The 22639-nt window shown below is 36.4% G+C and overlaps 1 protein-coding gene across 5 annotated transcripts in view; it reads right to left on the bottom strand.

Annotated features, from left to right (window-relative positions):
* WDR19 (WD repeat domain 19) overlaps positions 1–22639 on the bottom strand; it is a 76924-nt gene that overhangs the window by 24134 nt on the left and 30151 nt on the right. For all 5 annotated transcript variants that reach the window (XR_004325581.1, XM_032496009.1, XM_006188981.3 and 2 more), the window contains 13 exons: positions 21300–21447; positions 20967–21171; positions 18339–18498; positions 17359–17469; positions 15631–15740; positions 12175–12232; positions 9739–9879; positions 9577–9659; positions 9033–9116; positions 7593–7739; positions 7148–7272; positions 5015–5127; positions 3462–3530 (listed from right to left, as the gene is read on the bottom strand). Coding sequence is in view for 4 of the 5 variants with exons in the window: in XM_032496009.1 (XP_032351900.1) it covers positions 3462–3530; positions 5015–5127; positions 7148–7272; positions 7593–7739; positions 9033–9116; positions 9577–9659; positions 9739–9879; positions 12175–12232; positions 15631–15740; positions 17359–17469; positions 18339–18498; positions 20967–21171; positions 21300–21447 (1554 nt within the window). In the remaining variant the exon portion in view is untranslated. The remainder of the gene's footprint in view (positions 1–3461; positions 3531–5014; positions 5128–7147; positions 7273–7592; positions 7740–9032; positions 9117–9576; positions 9660–9738; positions 9880–12174; positions 12233–15630; positions 15741–17358; positions 17470–18338; positions 18499–20966; positions 21172–21299; positions 21448–22639) is intronic.

The following is a 22639-nucleotide window of genomic DNA, read 5'->3' as shown; positions in this document are numbered from 1 at the left end:
AAAATCTATGTCTAATTAAACATATAGATTTGGTTACTAGTTGGTTGGAAATACAGGCAACAGAGAAACAAGATAAATTATACCACAATCAGATTTAACAGGGTGCAATCAGTTAACTCTAAATGTCAGGAATTCCTCAGGACAAATAACTCATTTTCTTAACAAAAAAAAACAATGAAGGTAAAGTGAAAGGGGAGAGGGGAGAAGAAATAAAGGAGAAGGAGGAGGAGAGGAAGGAAAGGGAGGAAGAGAAGAGGAAAAAGAAGACATACAAATGGCCAACAGGCACATGAAAAAAGGCTCAATATTGCTAGTTGTCAGAGAAATGCAAATCAAAACTACAATGGGTTATCACCTCACATTAGTCAGAATGACCATTGTTGAAAAGTCCACAAATAATAAATGCTGGAGAAGTTGTGGAGAAAAGAAAATCCTCCTACACTGTTCATGGCAATGTAGTTTGGTGCAGCTGTTATGGGAAACAGCAGGGAGATTCCTTAAAAAACCAAAATTAGATTTACCATGTGATCCAGCAATCCCACTCCTGGGCATATATCTGGAGGGAACTCTAATTTGAAAAGATACATGCACCCCAATGTTCACAGCAGCACTATTTACAATAGCCAAGATGTGGAAATAACCTAAATGTCCATCAACAGATGACTGGATAAAGAAGTTGTGGTATAGTTATACAATGGAATATTACTCAGCCATAAAAAGAATAAAATAATGCCATTTGCAGCAATATGAGTGGACCTGGAGATCATCATACTAGGTGAAATAAGCCACAGAGAGAAAGAAAAATACCATATGATATTACTTACATGTGGAATCTAAAAAAAGAAAGGGACACAAATGAACTTATTTCTAAAACAGAGACAGACTCACAAACATAGAAGACAACTTATGGTTACCAGTGGGGAAGGGATAAATTGGGAGTTTGAGGTTTACAGATACTAACTACTACATATAAAATAGATACACAACGAGATCCTACTGTATAGCACAGGGAACTATATTCAATACCTTGTAATGATCTATACTGAAAAAGAATATGAAAAGGAATATATATGTATAAATGAATCACTGTGCTGTACACCAGAAATTAACACAACATTGTAAATCAACTATACTTCAATAAAAATATAAAGAAAATGAAAAAAAAATGAAGAGAGGAGGAGGAAGAAGGGGAAGAAAAGAGAGGAGGAGATGGGGAAGGAACAGTCTTTTGATAGAAGAGACTTAAGGCATATATAAACTAAGTACAATGCAAGGACCTTATCTGGATATGATGTGAACTAACCAACTGTGAAAAAGCATTTATGTAACAGTTAGGGAAAGTTGTACTTTAACTAGATGTTTGACAATATCAAATTATTGTTGTAGAATCTGGAACCCCAATACACTGTTGCTGGGAATGTAAAATAGTGTAGCTGCTTTGGGAAACAGCTGGGCAGTTCCTCAAAATGTTAAACATAAACTTAATATATGGCCTAGCAATTCTACTCCTAGGTATATACCCAGGAGACATGAAAACACATGTCCATGTGAAAACTTGTACACAAATGTTCATGGCAGCATTATTCATAAAAGCCCCAAAGTGAAAACAACCCAAATGTGTTATCAACTGATGAATAGATACACACAATGTGTATACACATAAGAGGGCTAAAGTACATGTTACAACACAGATGAACCTTGAAAACATTATGCTAAATGAAAGAAACCAGACACAAAAAGGTCACATCATATAGTTCCACTGACACAAAATGTCTAGAATAGGCAATTCCATAGATGTAGAAATATAAGACATATATACAGTAATTAAGATAGTGTGGTATTAGTACAGGCTAGACAAATAAATTAATACAAGAGAATAAAGAGCCCAAAACCGGACTCACACATACCTGATCATTTCATCTATGACAAATGCTCCATAGGAATTCAGTAGGGGGAAGGGCAGTCTTTTGATAAATGGTGCTGGATTAACTGGATAGTCATATGGAAAAGAAAGATTCTTGACTCCTACTTCATACATACACAAAAGATAAGAATCTTTGGATTTAGGCATAGGCCTACACAAGAAGGCTAAAACAACCAAATTACGTGAAGAGAACATAAGAGAAATGTCTGCACAACCATGGGATAGACAAAGATTTCTTAAGAGGACAAAAAAGGACTAACCATAAAAGAAAAGATTCATAAGCTTGTCTTTACTAAATGTTAAGAACTTCTTTTCATCAAGATAGCACTAGAGAATTAAAAGGCAAGCCACAGCTTGAGAGATTTTCACAAGGCATGTATGTCTGATGAAAAGGTCTGTATCCAGAATATATAATTCAGTCCTATAAATCAGGAAGGATAAGACGAGACGATACAATTAAAAATCAGAAACAAGACTGAACAGAACTTTATAAAAAGAGGATATTCAAATGGTCAATGAACATATGAAGAGGTGCTCAATATCATTATTCTTTAGAAAAACGAATTAGGACCACAATGAGAGACCACCACACATCTATCAGCTTAGTTACAATGAAGGAGACTGAGAAGTGCTGGTGAAGATGGGGAGCAACTACATTCTTTACGTTGTTGGTAGAGTGAAACTGGCACAGCTGCTTTGAAAAGATGTTGGGCAGTACCTACTATTGCTGAAAATATGTACACCCTATGACCTAATAATTCTAACTCCTGGATACATACCCAAAAAAACTGAATGCTTATGTCCACCAAAAGACACGAATGGCTCCGATGGCAACTTTATTTGTAATATGTGCAAACTGAGACAACCCAAGTGTCCATTAACAGAGTAATGGGTAAATAAATTGTGACAGTCACATGGCGGAATACTACACAGCCATGAATAAGAATGAACTATTGCTACATGAATACCACAGATGCCTTCACAGATTTAATGCTGACCGAAAGAAATTATACACAAAAGAGAACATATGTATGACTCTATTTATATGAAATTCATAAACATGTAAAACCAATCTGTAAGAAGTCAGAAGTGCTGTTACCCTTGGTGGGGGGCACTGATTTGGAGGCATCATGAGTGGGCCTTCTGGGGAGCTGGAAATGTTCTCTCTCTTGATCTGGGTAGGGGTTACACAGGTGTACATACATGAAAAAACTGAGTTGTATACTTAGGATTCATGCATTTTACTGTATGCAAGTTACACCTAAAAGAAAATCCCAAGGTTCTTATTTTAGAGATAGATTTTGAACCACAAATGAAATGACATGATGTCTGTAATTTGCTTTAAAATAATACAGGGAAAAAGGGTGGGGGTGAGTAAAATAAGACTGGCCATGCTTTGACAGCTGTTGAAATGAGAAGATGGGTACATGGGAGTTTGTTATACTGTTTGGTCTACTTTTGTAAATATTTGGAATTTTCTTCAAAAGGTTTTTAAAAAATTAGCATTCTTGAAAGTTTCAGTACAGAGTTTACTTACAGTTTCAATTGCCATTTCTATTGCTGCATTATCCTCTGAGCTTGGACATTTTAGGAAGTGTTTAAGTGCCTGAAATGAGAATTATATAATAATGAAAAATTTTCAGATTGCCTTCACATTGGGAAAAACAAAGCTTTCACACACACAAAGTAATTGTAGTTTGTGAAAGTATCTTCATCTCAACCAGGGGCTTGCACAGTGCTGGGTCTTAAATACTTAAAAGGCTGAGTGTAGTTTAAAAAGTGGTAGGATCCAGCTGACCCTCTGAAGAATCTAGTTCTGGTTTTGAAAGAAATCAGAGCGAAAAATATGCCCTCTTTTAGTAGGAAGATTTAATTATTTTCATTCATTTATTCATTCAACAAATATTTACTGACAATCTGCTGCTTTGAATACGAGACTGTGCCAGACGCTATGGAAAATACCAGGAAGGATATTATATGGACCACCTTTCTGTATCCTGTACAATTTACCTGGGGAGATGCATGTGATGTGATGATAATAGAAGACGCCAATCACTTTAAGCCATGGTTGTCTAACCCTTGCACCACACCACCACACCTGTGAGTATGTTTAAGGTTATAGAGATTAAGAGACAAATGGGTGGTACTGCCAGGTGGTTTACAGGTGCTCTGAGGAAGAAAAGATGATTGAACACGAGGATGATGCCAAGGTACCCCAGAGGAAAAGGACTTGAAGGTGAACAGGTCTGTGGAGGCGGAGAAGAGGGCGGGAGGGGTCCAGGGGAAGACCATGGATGGAAGAAGGCTAGTGGAAGTGTAGGCTTCTTCAGTGAAAAAAGCTAGATGCCAGACTGGGATGTTCAGGCTGGTCTGTCAAATTGTGGAAATTCTCTCGCCTGCCTGCTAAGGAGCTTGGACTCAGTTTCTAACAGGCCAGAACAGCACACTGGTGGCCTGAAGGCTGAATTCACATAGACATGTTTCTTTGGCCAGTGAGATGTTATACAAATATCTGGGCCCATATTTTAAAACTGGGAGACCCAGACATTTATTTCTTGTGAAAAATCCTATGGTCTGGCACCAGTGGGCACCAACTCCTGAAGGGCAACCCTTTTTTGGAGGTGAGCAGCAGCTGTTCCCTTCAGACAGGACAGGTGCCGTCCAGTTGTCCCTGCCCTGTCACACAATGAACACGCAGCCTTAGCCCACAACTTCACCTGTTTCCATTTCTTGCTTGAACACCAAAGCGCCTGCTTTAGGGGCTCTTTAGCAACCAAAGTCAGTACCATTTAAGGGACAAAACGAAAGAGATGAGCTATAGAGAGAGAAACTAAAAAACAAGGAAAACAGGAAACCACTTTGCAATCATCTAAAGCGATGTGACCCAGGTTCGAGTTAAGTCGATGGTAATTAGAACGAGACCTGTGAGAGAGATTTAGGGAGAACATGACCAGAGGGGGAGAGAGGGGAAGATTTTAAGGTTGACTCTGAGATTTCAAATCTGGGTCTCTGGGAGCATAAAGTATTTTAAAATATTTCCTCTAATTATTCCTGTGGAGGCCAAAGTATGTTTTCCTGGCAAATACTCACTCGTGAATACTGGCCACACAGCAGGAAGAATTTTCCAGCCTGAAAATGTCTTTTTTCTCCTTCAAAATACAAGGCAATGCTCTGATAGTCCTCGTTAGTGGTGTCTTCAGAACCTACAACAGAAATTCACTGAGTAAAATATCTGAGCAAAACTTGTTTACCTTTTATTGCTAACCTCAAAATAAGAGCTAAAAACAGGTGATCTAAAAAGAGGTGATTAAAACCTTTTAACAGTAAGTATTATTATCAGTGTCTGTTTTCATCACCAAACACATTCACCATAATTACCCCACATAACCACTCTGTTCCATCTTCTCTTCACTCTAAACAGCAATCAGGAGAGGAAATTATGAGGCTTTGTGAGAATCTAGGCTGTGGTTGCACATTATCCTTAGCAACTTTTATCATTTTTTTAAGTCTCAATCTCATTTCCTAAAACCACAAGCACAAGTATGACTATAATATCAACCCAAGATTTGCCTAGGGATTCAGAACGATCAGAAGCAAAGTTCACCAGAATGCAAACGTAACCCATCTCCCTCTCTCAGCAACGCCCAGTTTAAATGACAGTTTGTACGTGTTTGTCAGATGAGGAAGGTGATATTCAGGCGGCCAATAGATGCTATTTAAAGATTAGGTTTTCCTTTTTTTGGTATTGTTTTTCTTTTGATTTGAAGCTTAAATATATTAAGCACAGAAGACCTAAAAGCTACTGGAGTTGCAATTCATTGTTTACATTAACCTGTGGGAGTTGGAGGCCCAGTGGGGCACCACAGTACAGGAGTAGCCCTGCGCCCCACCCCAAGGCAGATAGAGAGTTTATAAGAGAAGGAAGTTAAGCAAGGTGGAGAAGAGTGTGGGTTATGCTGTGGGGGTGGGAGGCTCTGTGTGTGTGTGTGTGTGTGTGTGTGTGTGTGTGTGCGCGCGCGTGCGTGCGTGCGTGCGTGCGCATATGATAGAGGCTAAGACACACCCTTCTGAAAAAATTAGAAAAACTTCAAGGCTTTTGTGCAATGATGATTTGCAATGTTAGGAAAGAAATGTCATGTGTCAAATTAAACATTAATAACTGCAATGCTGCTTTTATCTGTACCTTCTTTTTATCTTTAGTTCTTTATTTTCTCCAATTATTTGAATGACTTCCTAAGATACTAGAATTTGCTTTTACCTATCATTTCCCTTAAAGATTGAAACAAAAATTTTCTCATGAATCCTACCATCAATTTGTGTGGTCATTTGTGAACAAAATAACACAAAAGGACAAACATTATAATTCCACTTACATGAGGTACCATGAATAGTCAAATTCATAGAGACAGAAAGTAGAGCAGTGGTTCCCAGGGGCTGAGGGGGAAGGGGAATGGGAATTATTGTTTAATGGGTCCAGTGTTTTAGTTCAGGATGATGAAAAAGTTGTGGAGACGAATGTGGTGATGGTTGCACAACAATGTGTACGTACTTAATGCAACCAAACTGTACACTTAGAAATGGCTAAAATGGTAAATTGATGTTATGTATATTTTACCACAATAAAAAATTATAAAAAAGCAAAACCACCCCACAAATAATGTTACATATGGTCCATGAAATGAAAATCTGAAAATTGTTTTAGTTGTTTCTGAGGATAATTGCAAACATAGGAAGAAAAGCTACAAGCAGGTACTCTCAGAATACAGTATTTTCTTTTGGACTTTCAAAATCTTTTAAAACCACATCTTGTATATATCATTTTTAATCAAGGTAATCAATCATATATTCTTAATTCATAACTCAAGTTTAAAAATTTATGAAAACATTTACTTTTTCAAAAATCACTGCATTTTCTGTTACCTTCATTTTGGAAACTTGCTTTACCATTGGTTGATCAATAGTAGGATTTGGGAAATCTGGCCTCTCGTGGAAGCCACCCAAAACACCTTAATTTTTGAAAGTGGTCTTATAATTCCATCTCACCTTTAAGGTGATAGTAGGGATTCTGAAATCTAACAAGTAACCTATAGGCACGTGCATATCTGTATCTAAGCGGTGTGTGTGCGTGTGCTTGTGGGTATACCAATCGGATCATTAGCTTCAAAGAGTCAAAGTGTTTCTATGATACAATCTTTAAGAGGAATTAGGAAAAACAATATTTACCAATAATGTCTGCATAGATTTCCATTTTGTTGTGTTGCTGAGCCAGTGTGAAAGCTTCATCATTACATTTGGACATAACAAGAAACTGGATGGCAGACCCGTAGTCACCTAGCTGTAGGAAAAACCTAAAACAAGTATTTTATTAAATTACATACAAAATAAGTTTGTCATTTACAAAATACAATATTTTTCAACCATGAGAAACCATTTAAAAGTAAAAATGTATGTGGTAAACTGTAGTTCTATACCATATGCTTGTATTTAGAAAACACACTCTCATATGTTAAATACAACAGCCTTTGAATTTAAACACTTAGAACTAATTTTTAGAAAAATAGTGAAGAATAAATATTTCATTGGCATTGATTTATTTGATAAGGGGAAGTGGGGGCTTTCTTCTAAGGCTAGTTTTTCAAAGTCCCAAAATACCAATGCATCATGTTACCTGGCTACCATCTTGGCTCCGTCCAGGGACTGGGTCTCCCTGACAACACTGACAGCTTTTTCAGGGCTGTTAAGGTGATCCAGATAGATGCGGATCACGCTGTTCCACTGCTTTGCATTCTCATAGGCCACAACAGCTTCTTTGTATCTATAAAAGGAGATACTTAGTTCAGGACAACTTTCTTAACACTGTTACAATTTGGGGGAAAAAAATCTCAATAAATGTTTGGGATGCTTCTCTCTTTTATTGATGGTAGTTGCTTATTTTTCTTGAACTCGTTTTTTTGTTTTTTTTGTTTGTTTTTGTTTTTTGTTTTTTTTTTAATCAGAAAGAACACCAGGAACCATCTCACTAAAATATGTTATTTTTGGGGGTTTGATAAACTAACAGGAAAATATCAGTGTTGAATTCTGTTTTCTCATCCACACCATATCTATCTAATTTTTTACATTTTACTATTTTTAAGTGGGAAGATTATAATAGCAATATAGACTTATTTTACAAAACAGAAAATATAAAATTTTTCACAATTATAGATACAACTTAACAGTTATATATAAAATCTTTGTGTGTCGACCTGTAGATGGAGCTCAAGACTTCTCAGTCTCTAGCTCTTTCCAGCTCTTTCCATTTTAACAAGATATTTAGTGTATTTCCCTATTTCTTAAGGTTACTTTTCTAGAAGTAGAAGGTATTAACCTTTAAAAATCTCTTAATACATATTGCCAAATAACTTTCTAAAGACTTTAGAAATTTACACTGTGGTTAGTCATGTGTAACAAGTACATTTTGACAGTACTGTTATTAGTGTAAAGTAAATCTTTCCCAATATGATAGGTTAAAATGATATACTGTTGCTTTACTTCAGTTACTACTAGTGAGATATAACTTTATCATGTTTGCATGAAATACAGTTTCATAGCTGTATTTCCTCCTCTGAGACTTCTTGTCTTTAGCCCTTTTCCTCCTTGCATCTTTGGGTTTCTTATATTAAGTTGCAGGAAAGCTTTGTATGTTTAGGATATTAACTATTCATCACTATATTTTAATACTGCTCTGTGGCTTAGACAGTACAGCCTACAGCCATAGGTATGGAATTCATGTTTCTTTACTCTTGTTTTCATCTGCATCATAAGTTATCTTCCTTAATAAAAGAACTATTGCTTAATTTCATTTTCATGCCACATTGTATCAAAATTTCAACTGCTAGTATTTAACTCTCAAATAAAAAGAGACAGTAGTCTATACCCGAATACATAAAACATTGACTGAGGTATATTAAGTATGGAAAAAATTTAATAGCCTGGCACTTCAGGCCAGATGAGGAGTGAAGATGTTTTCTGTCCTCTGCTTTGCCTTTCTTAGAGGGTTGCCAATTATCAATAGCTAATTTATAAAATACTATTTTAAATTTATATAAAATTGAGAAATCGTACAAACCTTCCATCTGCTTCTTTAGCTTTGGCGTACTGCAAGTGAATCTTTGGAGAAGAAACGTGAGGCAGAAGCTCACCAACTTTCGCCCTAGAAAGGTAGGTTTAGGAGAATCGTATCAGCACGACATTCACTCCAAAAGTAGCTTCCTACAATCAGATATTAGTTTTTAGGATTCAAAAAAACAGTTATCACGATCTTTAGAAAGTCTACAGGTAAAAGGTTTAATAGCTTTTTCTCCTGCCCTTGACCTCACTAGCCCACCCTCTGTGGGAAAATGAGGATTAGCTCATTAACTCTTTGGGGGCAATAGGGCTTTTTTTGTTCTAATAATTTATTTGATCAGGGATTTCCCCATATCAAACCTAGAGAATGTGCTGTTCTTTGGAAAAAGAACTATTAATATGAACTCTTCTAGGAAGAAAAAGAGGAGATGGAGAGAAGGCCCAGAGAGAGGCAACAGGTGTCCAGGTGGGAGGAGCAGCAAGGAAGATCACGGACACATGCTCCTTTCCACACTGGCTGAGAACAAATTTTAGCAAATTCTTACCAATTCTTACAGCGGATGTAGACAGATGCTGCTTTGTCATAGTAGAGACCTTTTTCATAGAGTTGAGCTGCTTCTGAAAATTGCTAAAATGATATAAGATGATTAAAATACTAAATTTATTATGTACGAGACCACATGAAATTTGTGCGCACAAATGCCTACCTTCATATTCTCCAATATGGCACCACAGTCTCTTTTAAGGACCCTGCTGGGGTGCTTGAGGGCTTGGCTCACCCCTTGGCGGATGTCTCCCATTCTTATGGACATCTGGGCCACTCCAGCCAGACACACCTCATCGTGTTCCTATAATTACAAGGCAAATAACCAACAAATCAGACCTTAACTTAAAATGATGTATTTTAGCCAAACAGTTTAAATCTAAAATGAGCCCAAAGGTTATAGTTTACTTTCAGTCACCTTTTCAGGCAAATCAAGATTTTGAAGTAACACTGAGTCTTTAAAAAAAGAAATCATCTGTTGTGAAGTTATATATTTTTTTCTTCCAAAGTCTGGATCTTTTGTGCTTAAGATCAAAACTTTACTGCTCCTTTGTTATAATACCTTGTATATCTTTGTATACCTTCTTGGTATAAAATTTTATATGAGAGGAAATAAACTGAGTACATAGCATAAATGCCATGAATAAAATTAAGAGAAAGACCATTTATCAAGTGGAAGATTTCTCTTCTAGGTATGATGAAACATAAAACCTTTATTATTTATTTATTTAGAATTATTTAATTCATTAAAGACAACTAACAAAATTTCTAAATAGCCAGTCTGAACTATCAAAATGGAACATCAGATGACGTTGTATGTAAAGCAGTTCTGTGACGATGGGGATATTCTCTATCTGCCCCATCCAACATGGTGGCTGACAGGCGCAAGTGGCTCCCGAGCACTTGACCATAGCTAGTGTGACAGAGGAACTGAATTTTACATTTTACTTAATTTTAAATAACTTAAATAGCCACATGGGTGATTGTATTTGATAACACAACTGAGGATGAACTAAAATAGATGGAGCCAAACAAAGAAAATGTCAAAACTCTAAGAGATAAGTGAGCAAAAGATGCAATTAGGTAATTTATAAAAAAAATACAATTGGCCAATAAATAAATAAAACATGTTTGATTTCACTAATAATCAAACACACACAAAATAAAATATCCCCCCCCCCTTTTTTGGCTGATCAGATTGGTAGAGATTGGTAGTGTTGTTGAGAATGTGGGGGAAACGAACACTTTCATACATGACTGACAGCTGTATGAATAACTACGAGTTCTTTTGGAGAGCAATCTAGCATATAAAAAATTAAAAGCGCACATTTTATGACCTAGAAATCCCACCTGTAAGACTACATCCTTCAGAAATACTATTTTATGTAGTTAAAGATACAGGTACTAGGTCAAATATTCACTGCAGGGTTTTTGATTGAAACAAAACCCAAAACAACTGGATGAAAAAACTATGATACATCCAGAGGATGAAATTTTAGAAGCTCTTAAAAAATTAAGACATTCATCTGTATTAATTTGGAAAGACCATACAACAAAATGCTGCTTTCCACAGACTGGATTCTCAGGTGATCTTTGCTGAATGAACAGAAATGAATTATTTCATTTTTAGTAATATTCCCTATTACAGACATAGCTATATGCTTAGAAGAGATTCTGGATAGAAATACATAAAATCATGAACACTGGTTAGCCTTAAGGAGTGTGGACATAAGAGAGAATGTTGGACTCTCACTCTTTAGTTTAATATATTTTGGTGATTTTTCAAATTGAATAAAACAAAATGGAGGGGTAAAGCTCAGTGGTAGAATGCTTGCCTAGCATGCATGAGGTCCTGGGTTCAATCCCCAGTATCTCTACTAAAAATAAATTAAAAAAATAAACCTAATTACCTCCCCACCAAAATAAACAAACAAATAAACAAACAAATAAATAAATACGTTTGTTAAAAAAAAGTATGAACATAATTTGAATTTAAAAAAGAAGAAACTGTATTACTTTTATAATAAAATGCTAGATATAAAATAGAAAATAAAAAGATTTTCAATCTTGATGTCACCTATCTTAAAAACATCAATTTCTATCACAAAATGTAGCTTCTTGACCTAAATTCTGGGATGGGAGAATGGGCTGGAATGGTAGGTAAAGTACATGCTTACCAGGTTCATCATAAAAGATACAACATGAGGGATGAAAAGGTAGAACAAACTTTAATGGACTGGGAATTCAGTTTCAAAGTGGTTACTGAAACTTTTTAAGAGTAAAAGGAAAATCTTATGAAAACCATAGCCTGTAAGTGGGAAAGAACAAAAATCTTACTCCCAGTCTTAATAAGAAGCTCATATTTGGGGTGCAATAGAAAACATATCTTTTTTAGGCTGATAAAAATATTGCCATCTTCAGTTTTTAAGATTTTAAAGTATTGTAAAATGATCTAACTATATCCTTGCAAAGCTGTTAATAAACTGAAAAGGCTCACCTGTTTTATGCTGAATAAATACAATGAAAATAAGATTAAGAAAATGAAACTAACAAAAAGCCCCCAAATAATTATGCACATCTGATCTTTATTCAAGGTTACCTTATTATCACCTGTTATTCCTTTCTCATAATGAGCCAAAGCATTTACATAATCACCCCTGAAAGAAAAATCAGAGTGAATTTTAATACACATTTAAGTATCTTATTTACATAAACAAGATTTAAAAGATAAACTTTCACTGAGCTGCTTAAGCTCATAAAAGATGTGATACACAACATATATGCATGCATCCTTTCAAGTGCAGTTCATTATTTTGCTACTTTAAGGATAATTATTAAGCTAGACTGTACAGTAATAACTTGTAGCATGCTGGGCATTTTGGGGAGCTATATTAAATTTTATGGGCCACCTTTGCTTATCTATCACCTTTGGGGCACTAAATGACAATCATGTGACTGTTAAAATCACTGTTTTTTCCCAAACACCCAATGTTTATAAGCACAAAATGTATTGAGAGAATCTGGGTAGAAATGGAGGAAAACATGAGGGATGACAGTATTGAGGGCTCTGATTCTTACTCTAATAAAAACTATTATACATGATATAGATAATACCACTCTCTAATCCCATGACTGATGCTAACATGGATTTGCACAACCAGAAGTCATATTTATTACCTCAATTCATTTTTACTACTTGAGACAGAATGGATCACTAATTTGCCTAAGATGCATCTGGAGATCTGTCATCCTCTGAAAAACAATCTCATCCAGAATAAATTAATCAGCTCTGACAATGGCATTATTTGAGCTTCACTTTACCAGCTTAGACCAGTTATTCAACCTCTCTCAGTCTCACTCAGGTTCATCATCTGTTAGTTACAAGGAATTTTTTGGAAGAGAAGCTATTCTATTAATTAGGAACTTTTAGACAGTCCAGGGCTTCAAAGTCAACAATGTTTCTAAATAGAAATTTCTAATATTTGGATCTAATAATATCAACACAGCTAGGGATATCTCCTGCCAGTTCCTCCTGATTCAGGAACCCGAGGTTTTCCTCAGACAAGCCCAATTAGGAGATGTGAAATTAAGACTTTGGAACTCTCACTTTATTTACGATATTTTAGCCCACTTACTTTATTACTGTTTTATTTTGGAACTCTCTTGTGGCTCTAGCTTATTATTCTAATGCCCTCCTGCAGCTGACAGACTGGTCCTGCTTTGACCTAATCAAGGTCTTGGATACATAATGAAAAAGACTGTTGGAACTGAGTACAGGCCTAAGGCTTTAGTGTCAAAATCAGCAACTAGTGGCCAATGGGGTATTTGATGATGATGAGATACACCTACTTAGCTTCTATTATCACAAGGGAAATTCTCCTGATTGGGGGGGCTGGGGTGTGTATCTAGATCAGGATCCAGCAGTCCGCATAGAAATAGCAGTGAAAGTCTTGGGACTTGGTGGCTTCATGGTCAAGTGTTGAGCAGAAAGGGTTAAAGAACAACAATAACAACAGCACAGGTTTTCAGCTGGCTCAGCTCATCTGACTGTCATGAGAAGTTTTTGAGAGTTTGCACAAAAGCTTTGATTCCCTTGAAAGAAGAGACAATGGAAGTCTTCTGGATGGTCGCTGAGCTTACTTGGGTGTTTGTAATCTGGCAAGACATGGTGGGTCATCTCCCAATGTAGTGACCCTTTTCTCTTTAGCAGAGACATTTTATCCTCTAAGACCCAGCCACTCTTAGGACAGAGAGGAAGGGCCAGGGCCCTGAGGCCTCGTCCCTTGTGTTAAGATTCCAATTCGTCCTTTTCAATATATGGATTTACTTTGTAAGGGTCAGAAATGTGACAAATTTAAATCAAGGTTGACTAAGAAAGAAATAAAATCTCCAAGAAGTTTTTATTTGCAAAATGGAAAATGTTAAAGTATTTTGGTTAGAAATGAAAGAGTACTTTTTGAGAGAATAATTTCTACAACTATAATCTGTGTGTCAATATTCTCAATGAATCTAAAGTATGTATGAAAATAAAGCAGAACTATATAAAAATGTTTTTAAAAAATCAAATGTCAGAACCATATTTTCTTTGTTCAAAAAACATTTTCCATATTTCATAGTTTTTGAAATTGGAATACATCCTATAACAAATGTCAAAAGAAACTGTCCAGTTGTGATGTAGCTGTCATTGCACATAACACCTGTGAATTTGTATTTGCAAATAAATTATTCATTTATTGTCTCCGCAGGTTATTTGCATTAGTGGCATTAACCATGGCTGAATGTGAGCTTAAAACTGGATCATAAATGCCTCTAAAATTACACTTTTACAATGGAATACTACTCAGCCATAAAAAAGAATAAAATAACGCCATTTGTAGGAACATTGATGGACCTGGAGATTGTCATACTAAGTGAAGTAAGCCAGAAAGAGAAAGAAAAATACCATATTATATCACTTGTATGTGGAATCTAAAAAAAGACCCAATTTATTTACAAAACAGAAACAGACTCACAGACATAGAAAATAAACTTATGGTTACCAAGCAGAATGGGGTGGGTGGGTGGAGGGATAAATTGGGAGTGTGAGATTTGCAGATACAAACTACTATATATAAAATAGGTAAACAGCAAGGTCCCACTGTATAGCACAGGGAACTATATTCAATACCTTTTAATAGCCTATATTGAAAAAGAATATGAAAAGGAATATATATATACATATATATATATATATATAACCAAATTACTATGCTTTACACCAGAAATTAACACAACATTGTAAACTGATTATACTTCCATAAAAAATTTTTTTAAAAATAAAATTACGCTTTTATGCAGCACTGAAATAAAAAGGTATAGTCTGTCAACTAAGACTGCTGACAGTAAGACTGTTTAACAATTAAGAGCACTAGAAAATTCTAAATCTCTCAGAACAGATTACAGCATTTCCAAAGGTAGGAAAGGTCTGTGAAGCCTATTCATTATGCATTGGGAAGGATCATTACTCAAGCACTGCCTATCCACCTGTGAAAAGCTTCTGGCTTGATTTTCAACATTAACTGTTGAATTTTCATCCATGTGCAATTCAATGTAAAAAAGAGAAAGCACAGATCTAAGCAAATAGGATTTGTAGACCAAAGTCTGGTATTTTTCACTGTGCCTTGAAATCACACTGCAAATTCTCACAGTGTTCAAAGAGGTCAAGATCATGAACAAAGGTTAAGAAAAGCAGAGTCACTCTGATGCTATGTGTAACTGTTGTTGGCCAAATGCTATTCAAAACAATACTTAGACTCTAAATATAGAAAAGACTTAGACCCCCCAAATTAGATTTTGATGCTGAAAATGAAAGTGGATAAATACATGGATAAGACATCATTAGTTACAATCAAACATTTTTGGATGTACAATTAATATGGCTTTTCCCCCCTAAGAAGCAGTTATTAAATCAGTGGATTTAATTATTAAATTAATGGCCTTCTAATGAATGGCAGTTCAGAAATGAAGATATTCAATAATTAGATACTGACTGAAACATGTAAAGATGAGGACTTACGTGAATTCAAGCTGAATAGCATATTCTTTCGATATAAATGGTATCTGGTCTGGGGCTAAACGCTTTGCCAGTTGCAGAGCACTGTCCCAGTGCTGTAAATCCCTTCTCATCTGTTAGGAAGAGAAAGACATTCATTTCAAATGAGAAAATTATTTTGCATAGTCACCATATAGTGCTAGTTTTAATAAAAGTGATTACAGATACTTTTGTTTAAAAAATGAAACGATCTTTCCAAAGACAATATATTACTACAGCATACATTCTCACTGCAGTGACAGAGCCCCTAAAGGCGTAAAAATTGGATGCTGGGGAGCAAAAACATCTTGGCTATTACAATGGTTCCTGGCCCTCCAAAATGCAATCCTAAACAAAACCTTATTCTTTTTAGTATTTAATTTTTCTCAACAGGAAAAAATTAAATTGAATTAAAACTAATTCAGTTCAACCAACTAAATTAAAAATGAATATTTCTTCTTAGAGGGGTGATAATTTAAGAAGAGAAATACTGTACTATAGCAACTGATGTTATTTTATGAGAAAATCTGAACCTATATCATGAGACAAATAATAGCAAACATAAGTAAAATGTGAATGTGTCTTTCTCCCTGGCTCCTGAGGTCTTTTAACTGTGTCTGATACACAATTCCACATATAAACTAACCATTAAAGATTAAACCATTAATTTTTTGGAGTATGTACCAATTCAAGTTCTAAAAACTTCTCAGGGTATCCCCAATGATTGCAAATAATATTGTAAAATTATCTAAGCTTTTTCTTAAAATTAATTTAGTTCACTTAAAATTTAAAAATGAAAATTCGCTATAGTACAACTTGAAAAAGAGAAGCTGTGGGATTAATAGTAGATATGCTTTTCTCTGTGAAGTTGTGGAAATGCTGGTTGATGTGGAATGTTAGTGACCACAGCCACCATCTCTGCATCTTTCCTGTCAACAGGCACTGTTCCAAAAAGATCTCATCTCATTTTTTAATCTTTACAACAACCCTGTGGGCTAGATATTGTTATCCCTCTTCTAAATGGGATCTAGGGCACAGGAAGACAGAATGAGTAACTGGAGCGAGGTTTACACAGAGCTGGGATTTGAACTCAGACACATCCAACTCTAAAGTCTGTGTCCTTAACCGCTATTCTACACAGGCAGGGCTCTCTTCTTCTTTGCATTGCACTGGGTCCTTCACTCTGTTCTGGTCCTTCCCCTGCAATGCTCACCTCTGGAAAACTAGTGACGATACGCAAGCTTAGCTCACCTCTTCATACACAAGAGAATTTTATACAGTAAATAAAAGATATACGTGCCTTGGTTTCCCCATTTGGAAAATAGAGAAAATAGTAGTATTGTCTCAGAGGACTGTTGTGAGGGTCAAATGAATTAAAATATGTCAACGCTTAGAAAAGTGCCCGGCTAGTGTGAGCACTCAGTAAATGGTGGCTGTTTTTATCTGTATGCATCTTTTAAGTTATATTATCTGTTAATTTTGGCCGCATTCAGACTTTAAATTATTTGGTGATGTTACAATATTATGCCGTTATGGCTCCACAGAAGGCAGAGTGAAAATACCAAAGATTCAGGGGTTCTTAGAGCTAAAGTCTGAATTCTAAGAGGGGGAAGGCATGTGGTGTCTGATGCTGAGAGATTTTAACTTTACAGAAGGTGAGAGCCTCTTTGCCTCTTTGTCTGTCCTCCCCCAACCCCGCATTGGCTGCCATACCTCCAGGGCAGCAACAGGACAGCTGGATGCGAGGTACAGGTCCTGAGCCAGGTTGAAGTCATTAGTAAACATGGCAAGATGTCCTGCCAAAAGATTGTAGTACTCGATTCCCTAGAAATTAAAGCAGTTTCAACGAGAAGAAACATAAGGGTTTACTTCTTTTTTGACTTTTTTAAAATTTTATTTTATTTTTTTATTGAAGTATAGTCAGTTTATAATGTATCAATTTCTGGTGTACAGCACAATGCATCAGTCATATATGAATATGCATATATTCATTTTCATATTCTTTTTCACTGTAAGCTACTACAAGATATGAAATATAGTTCCTTGTGCTATACAGTATAAACTTGTTTATCTATTTTATATATACAAGTCAGCATCTGCAAATCTTGAATTTCCAATTTCTCCCTTCCCACCCTTTACCCCCCTGGTAACCATAAGTTTGTTTTCTATGTCTGTGAGTCTGTTTCTGTTTTGTAAATAAGTTCATTTGTCTTTCTTTTTTAGATTCCACATATGAGTGATATCATATGGTATTTTTCTTTCTCTTTCTGGCTTACTTCACTTAAAATGACATTCTCCAGGGCCATCCATGTTGCTGCAAATAGCATTAATTTATTATTTTTTATGACTGACTAGTATTCCATTGTATAAATATACCACAACTTCTTTATCCAGTTATCTGTCAATGGACATTTAGGTTGTTTCCATGTCTTGGCTATTGTAAACAGTGCTGCTATGAACATTGGGGTGCAGGTTCCCTCTGGATATATGCCCAGGAGTGGAATTGCTGGATCATACGGTAGTCTTTTGAGGAATCTCCATACTGTTTTCCACAATGGCTGCACCAAACTGCATTCCCACTAATAGTCTATCAATGTTTATGAGTTAGGTTAAGATTAAATGCAGAAATTACAAATGTTTGAATAAATACCATTGAAATCCTAATCTGATCATTCCCATAAGATGCTGTTTACCTTTATCTGTTCCAAGGACATCACCATGCCAACGTTTCCAATTGTCCGATAAACACGGATTGCAAACTCCACTTCCATGTGGTGTAGACATGCTGTGGCCAACTCATTCCAGGCTACTTGATCATTTAGAATCTTGCACATTTCCCAGGCATCAGAAAACCTAGGATTTGAGTATATAACTTAATCAGGGAACTCTGCCCCCTACTGGGCAATTTTCAGACTGTATATCATTTAATGTTACGTAGTAGATGAATTTTGCAAAAACATTTCTCAATTTTTAATCATCAATTTCAAGTTACAAAAAACTGCATAAACTCTTCTCCCTCTTTTGTGCAAATATTTTTTCTTGGATTTCTTGAATTAATCTTAATCTTCTCTGGGTAACCACCTTCTCTCATCAACACTAATTCTATTTATTTATTTATTTGGTTTACTTCACACATAGATGAAAATTATTTTTTTTTCTCACATTAAGTCTAATAAAATGAGTACTCTAGTCCTATAAATTTGGAAGTTTAAAACAGGTATCAGCCAACTGTGGCCCACAGGCCAAATCCAGTCCACTGCCTGTTTTTGGAAATAAATGCGGGTAGAACACAGCCATTCATCTGCCCAGTCCTTACGGATTGTCTCAGCTGGTCCTGCACTACAGTGGCCAACCTGAGCAGCTGTGACAGAGACCCTTAAAGCCTGAAATACTTACCATCTGGACCATGACAGCAAAAGATTGTTGACCTCTTTAAAACTTAACCATAAATGCCAATGAGACTTTTTGTGAAACTCTTATATTAACGAACACACTACCCCTCCCCATCTATTCACTGATGCATTTTCTCATCCAACACACATTCACTGAGCACCATTATGTGCCAGGAACTGTGCTTGGAACCAAGATGCAAAGATCAAAAGCAGTCCCTGTCCTTTAGGCAGGCACATGTGGGGAAGGCGGGAGAGACAGATGAGTACACAGACGACGATGACACAGAATGACAGAGGTAGCTGAGTGCCTACAGCACGTGAATCTTTACACTAAGTGCTGGCTGTAAATTCTCTCACCAGATCACCCCAACAACCCTATCCACCATGTAATGTTATTATTTCTCCCCTATAGATGAGGAAAGTGAGGCTTAGAGGCCTTAAAAAACCAGCCGAGTCACACAGTGTAAGCGGGAACGTGCTCTAAATCACTCTGCATGCCGGACCTGGCTCTGAGGCCACGCATCAGAAAGGCCCCTGACCCAGACCGCCAGTGCTCACAGGGCTTCGGGGAAGGCTTCCTGGAGCTGGAGAGGGCTCCGCCGACCGGTGAAGAATGAGGAGTTACTCCATTCAGAGATAGGGAGGGGCATTCCAGGATGAAAAAGGCAAGGAATCACGAAAAATACTGAATTCAAGCAGTGAACAGAGAGGGAGTGGCTGAGTGGGGACAGCTGAGGCTGGTATTAAATCATCAAGTGCCCAGCGTGTCATGTCGAGGTCCCTGAGAAGTAGGGGTTTCTTCCTAAAGGCAACAGGGAGTCACTAAAAGATCTTCAGTAGGGAATTGAGAGGATCAGACTCACATTTTCAAAAGTGTGTGGAGAACAGATCAGATTGTCACGAGGCTACCAGCAGAGAGCCGTCAGGAGATGGTCATGTTACACATGACTCTAAGGGGGTGCCAAAGTTAAGGTGGGGGATGCCAGAGCAGAAAAGGATCTGGGGGTGTGTGTGTATGTGTGTGTAGGTGCAGGGGTGTGTGTGTAGGTACAGGTGTGCGTTAGGATATGTGCACAGTGCGATCGGATCGGGGAGAAGAGGAGGCTGGGGAAGATGACAAGTTGTTTTAAACAGGGCCAGTCTGAGGAACTTTTGGACTCCCCACTACATGTGAGTGGGGAGCAGTGGTAAATACAGGTTTAAGTCAAGGGAGCACATTTTGGAGTCAGCCTCAAATAGATGGTATTGAAAGCATCTTTGAGGAGATTCACTCAGGAAGAATAATTAGAGTGAGAAAAGAAGAAAAGAGCTCAAGGGACCCTGAGGAAGAGCAACACTGAAGAGATGGTCCAAAGAATTAGAATCACAAAGGAATTCATAGTGGCCAGAGGAGGTAAGAGGAAAACAGGGAAAAAAAAAAAATCACAAGGCAGGCAAAAGCAAACTGTTACGATGAAATTAAGATGGTGTTGAAATAATTAGGTTTATTAGAATTTCACAATAACTATGCTGTTTGGGTGGTTAGAAACGTTTTTGTTCTGAAGGGCTTTTCCTGGAATAAAGCACTGACAGTACAGGAGTACTTCCTTTAGAATTTGTACATTCTCACATCCATCATCTTAGCTGAGCCTACAGTAATCCCATGAAGCAAATGAGGAAAATACTATTATTTCCATCTCTCTGTCTATTTTAACAGGATTTGACTTTTTTTTCTTTTTCTTTTTTAAATATTAATTTATTTACTTATTTGGGGGGAAGGAGGTAATTAGATTTACTTATTTATTTTAATGGAGGCAGTAGGGATTAAACCCAGGACCTCGCGTATGCTAGGCAGGCACACTACTCCTGAGCTGTACCCTCCCCCCAGATTTGACCTTTAAACTCACAAAAGCAAAGGAGAAGCCCCACAAGAAGTGTTTCAAACCCTACCTTTTCAGCATTAAAGCCTGTGTCAGCATTTGCCGCAGTTCGTTAGGCCCTGCATCTTTTAAACTGTCGAGGAAGCGGTGGGAGCTAAGGTAGATGTTGTTTATTTTTCCACTCTGGGTCTGGCAGGTCAGCTCTCCATTATACAACAGCAAAGGTTTATGAGAGAAGGGAACTTTGGTGCCACCAGCCAAAATGACCTTGGATCCTGTATTATAAAATGGACATCTTAATGCTGAAAGCTAATACTCAGCACACGCATCAGAAAGAAGTGTTTTAATTTCACTGCAATGGAAGTTTATTTCTCAACAAATGTACAAAAAAGCGATTAAGTACCTTGTATGGTGTCCTTGTGAAAGACGTAAGTGTACACCTTATCATCATCATAGGCAATAAACACACCTTTATCCATTGGCCAGTTTTCCCAAAGAACACCTTTTATGGTTGGTGAAAAATCTGGAATCTCATAGGTAGCATCATTAACCTACAAAATAAGGATTTACAGATTTGCCCTGAGTCTGTACTTGAATCATTATCATTTATTTGCCTTCGTAGAAAGGAGCCTGTTCGCAGCCTTAGCTGGCTAAGCTTACCACCCATATTGGTACCAGCTCAACAACACCCCAAGGTAAGCTTCTTTTCCCATCTCCATACCAGGCTTGAAAAAACTGTGGTTATATGGAAAATCACGGGTTTTATCTACGATTTGGCGAATCTTTAAGAAAAACTACAAGTCTGGACAGAAAACTTTAGGTTAAGGAAAAATAATTGAAATTGCTCAAGATGATGGAAATTTAAACTATGAACACATTTGTGTTCAGACAATTTTCAATAATACTAGGTCCAGAAATGCTTCAACTAGAGAAGAAACAAATTAATTCATATATGATTTGAAATTTAAATAAATTTTATTTGGTGTGTTGTATTTCAAAGACTTCTCTACAATGCATTCTAACAAACAAACAGTTACAGAAATATAAGCTATGAAAAAAATCAATCCACACAGCCCTGTGACCTCAGGCAGATAGGCTTATGTATATCCTGAATATGGAACTGAGAAACACCTGCCTCCTCCATAATCTATCTTCCTCTCAAAATAAGAATGAAATATAAAATTCCTACCAATCATAATAACTAATATTATGGGGCTGTCCTGTCCAATATAGTAGTAGTCACTATTCAATATCCACATGTGGCTACTGAGTACTGTAATGTCCAAATTCTAGTCTGAACTGAGATGTGGGTTACTGTAAACCACACACTGGATCTCAAGGAGTCAGTATTAAAAAAAAAGAGTGTAAAACATCACAATAATTTTTATGTTGATTACATACTGAAATGATAATATTGGGTTAAATTAAAAATATTAAAATTAATTTCACCTGTTTCTTTTTCCCTTTTTTAAAAAATGTGGCTAGTAGAAAATTTAAAATTACATATGGGATTCAAATCGTCTTTCTATTGGATAGTGCTGCTTACCAGGTATTGTACTTACATCTAATTACACTTATTGTACTTATATTTACTTAATTTATTTTATAAATTGTACTTAATTTAATATATAATTACTTTTAGATACGTAAAATATATATATAATTTAATACACATTTAATTCTAATCTTTTACTCTGTAAGACAGATACTATAATTGTGCCCATTTTGCAGATGAAGACACAG

This window comes from Camelus ferus, chromosome 2 (genome assembly GCF_009834535.1).
Source record: "Camelus ferus isolate YT-003-E chromosome 2, BCGSAC_Cfer_1.0, whole genome shotgun sequence".
NCBI classification, from domain to species: Eukaryota; Metazoa; Chordata; class Mammalia; order Artiodactyla; family Camelidae; genus Camelus; species Camelus ferus.
Note: the sequence above shows the minus strand (reverse complement) of the source record. Positions and strands in the feature narration are given on the sequence as shown.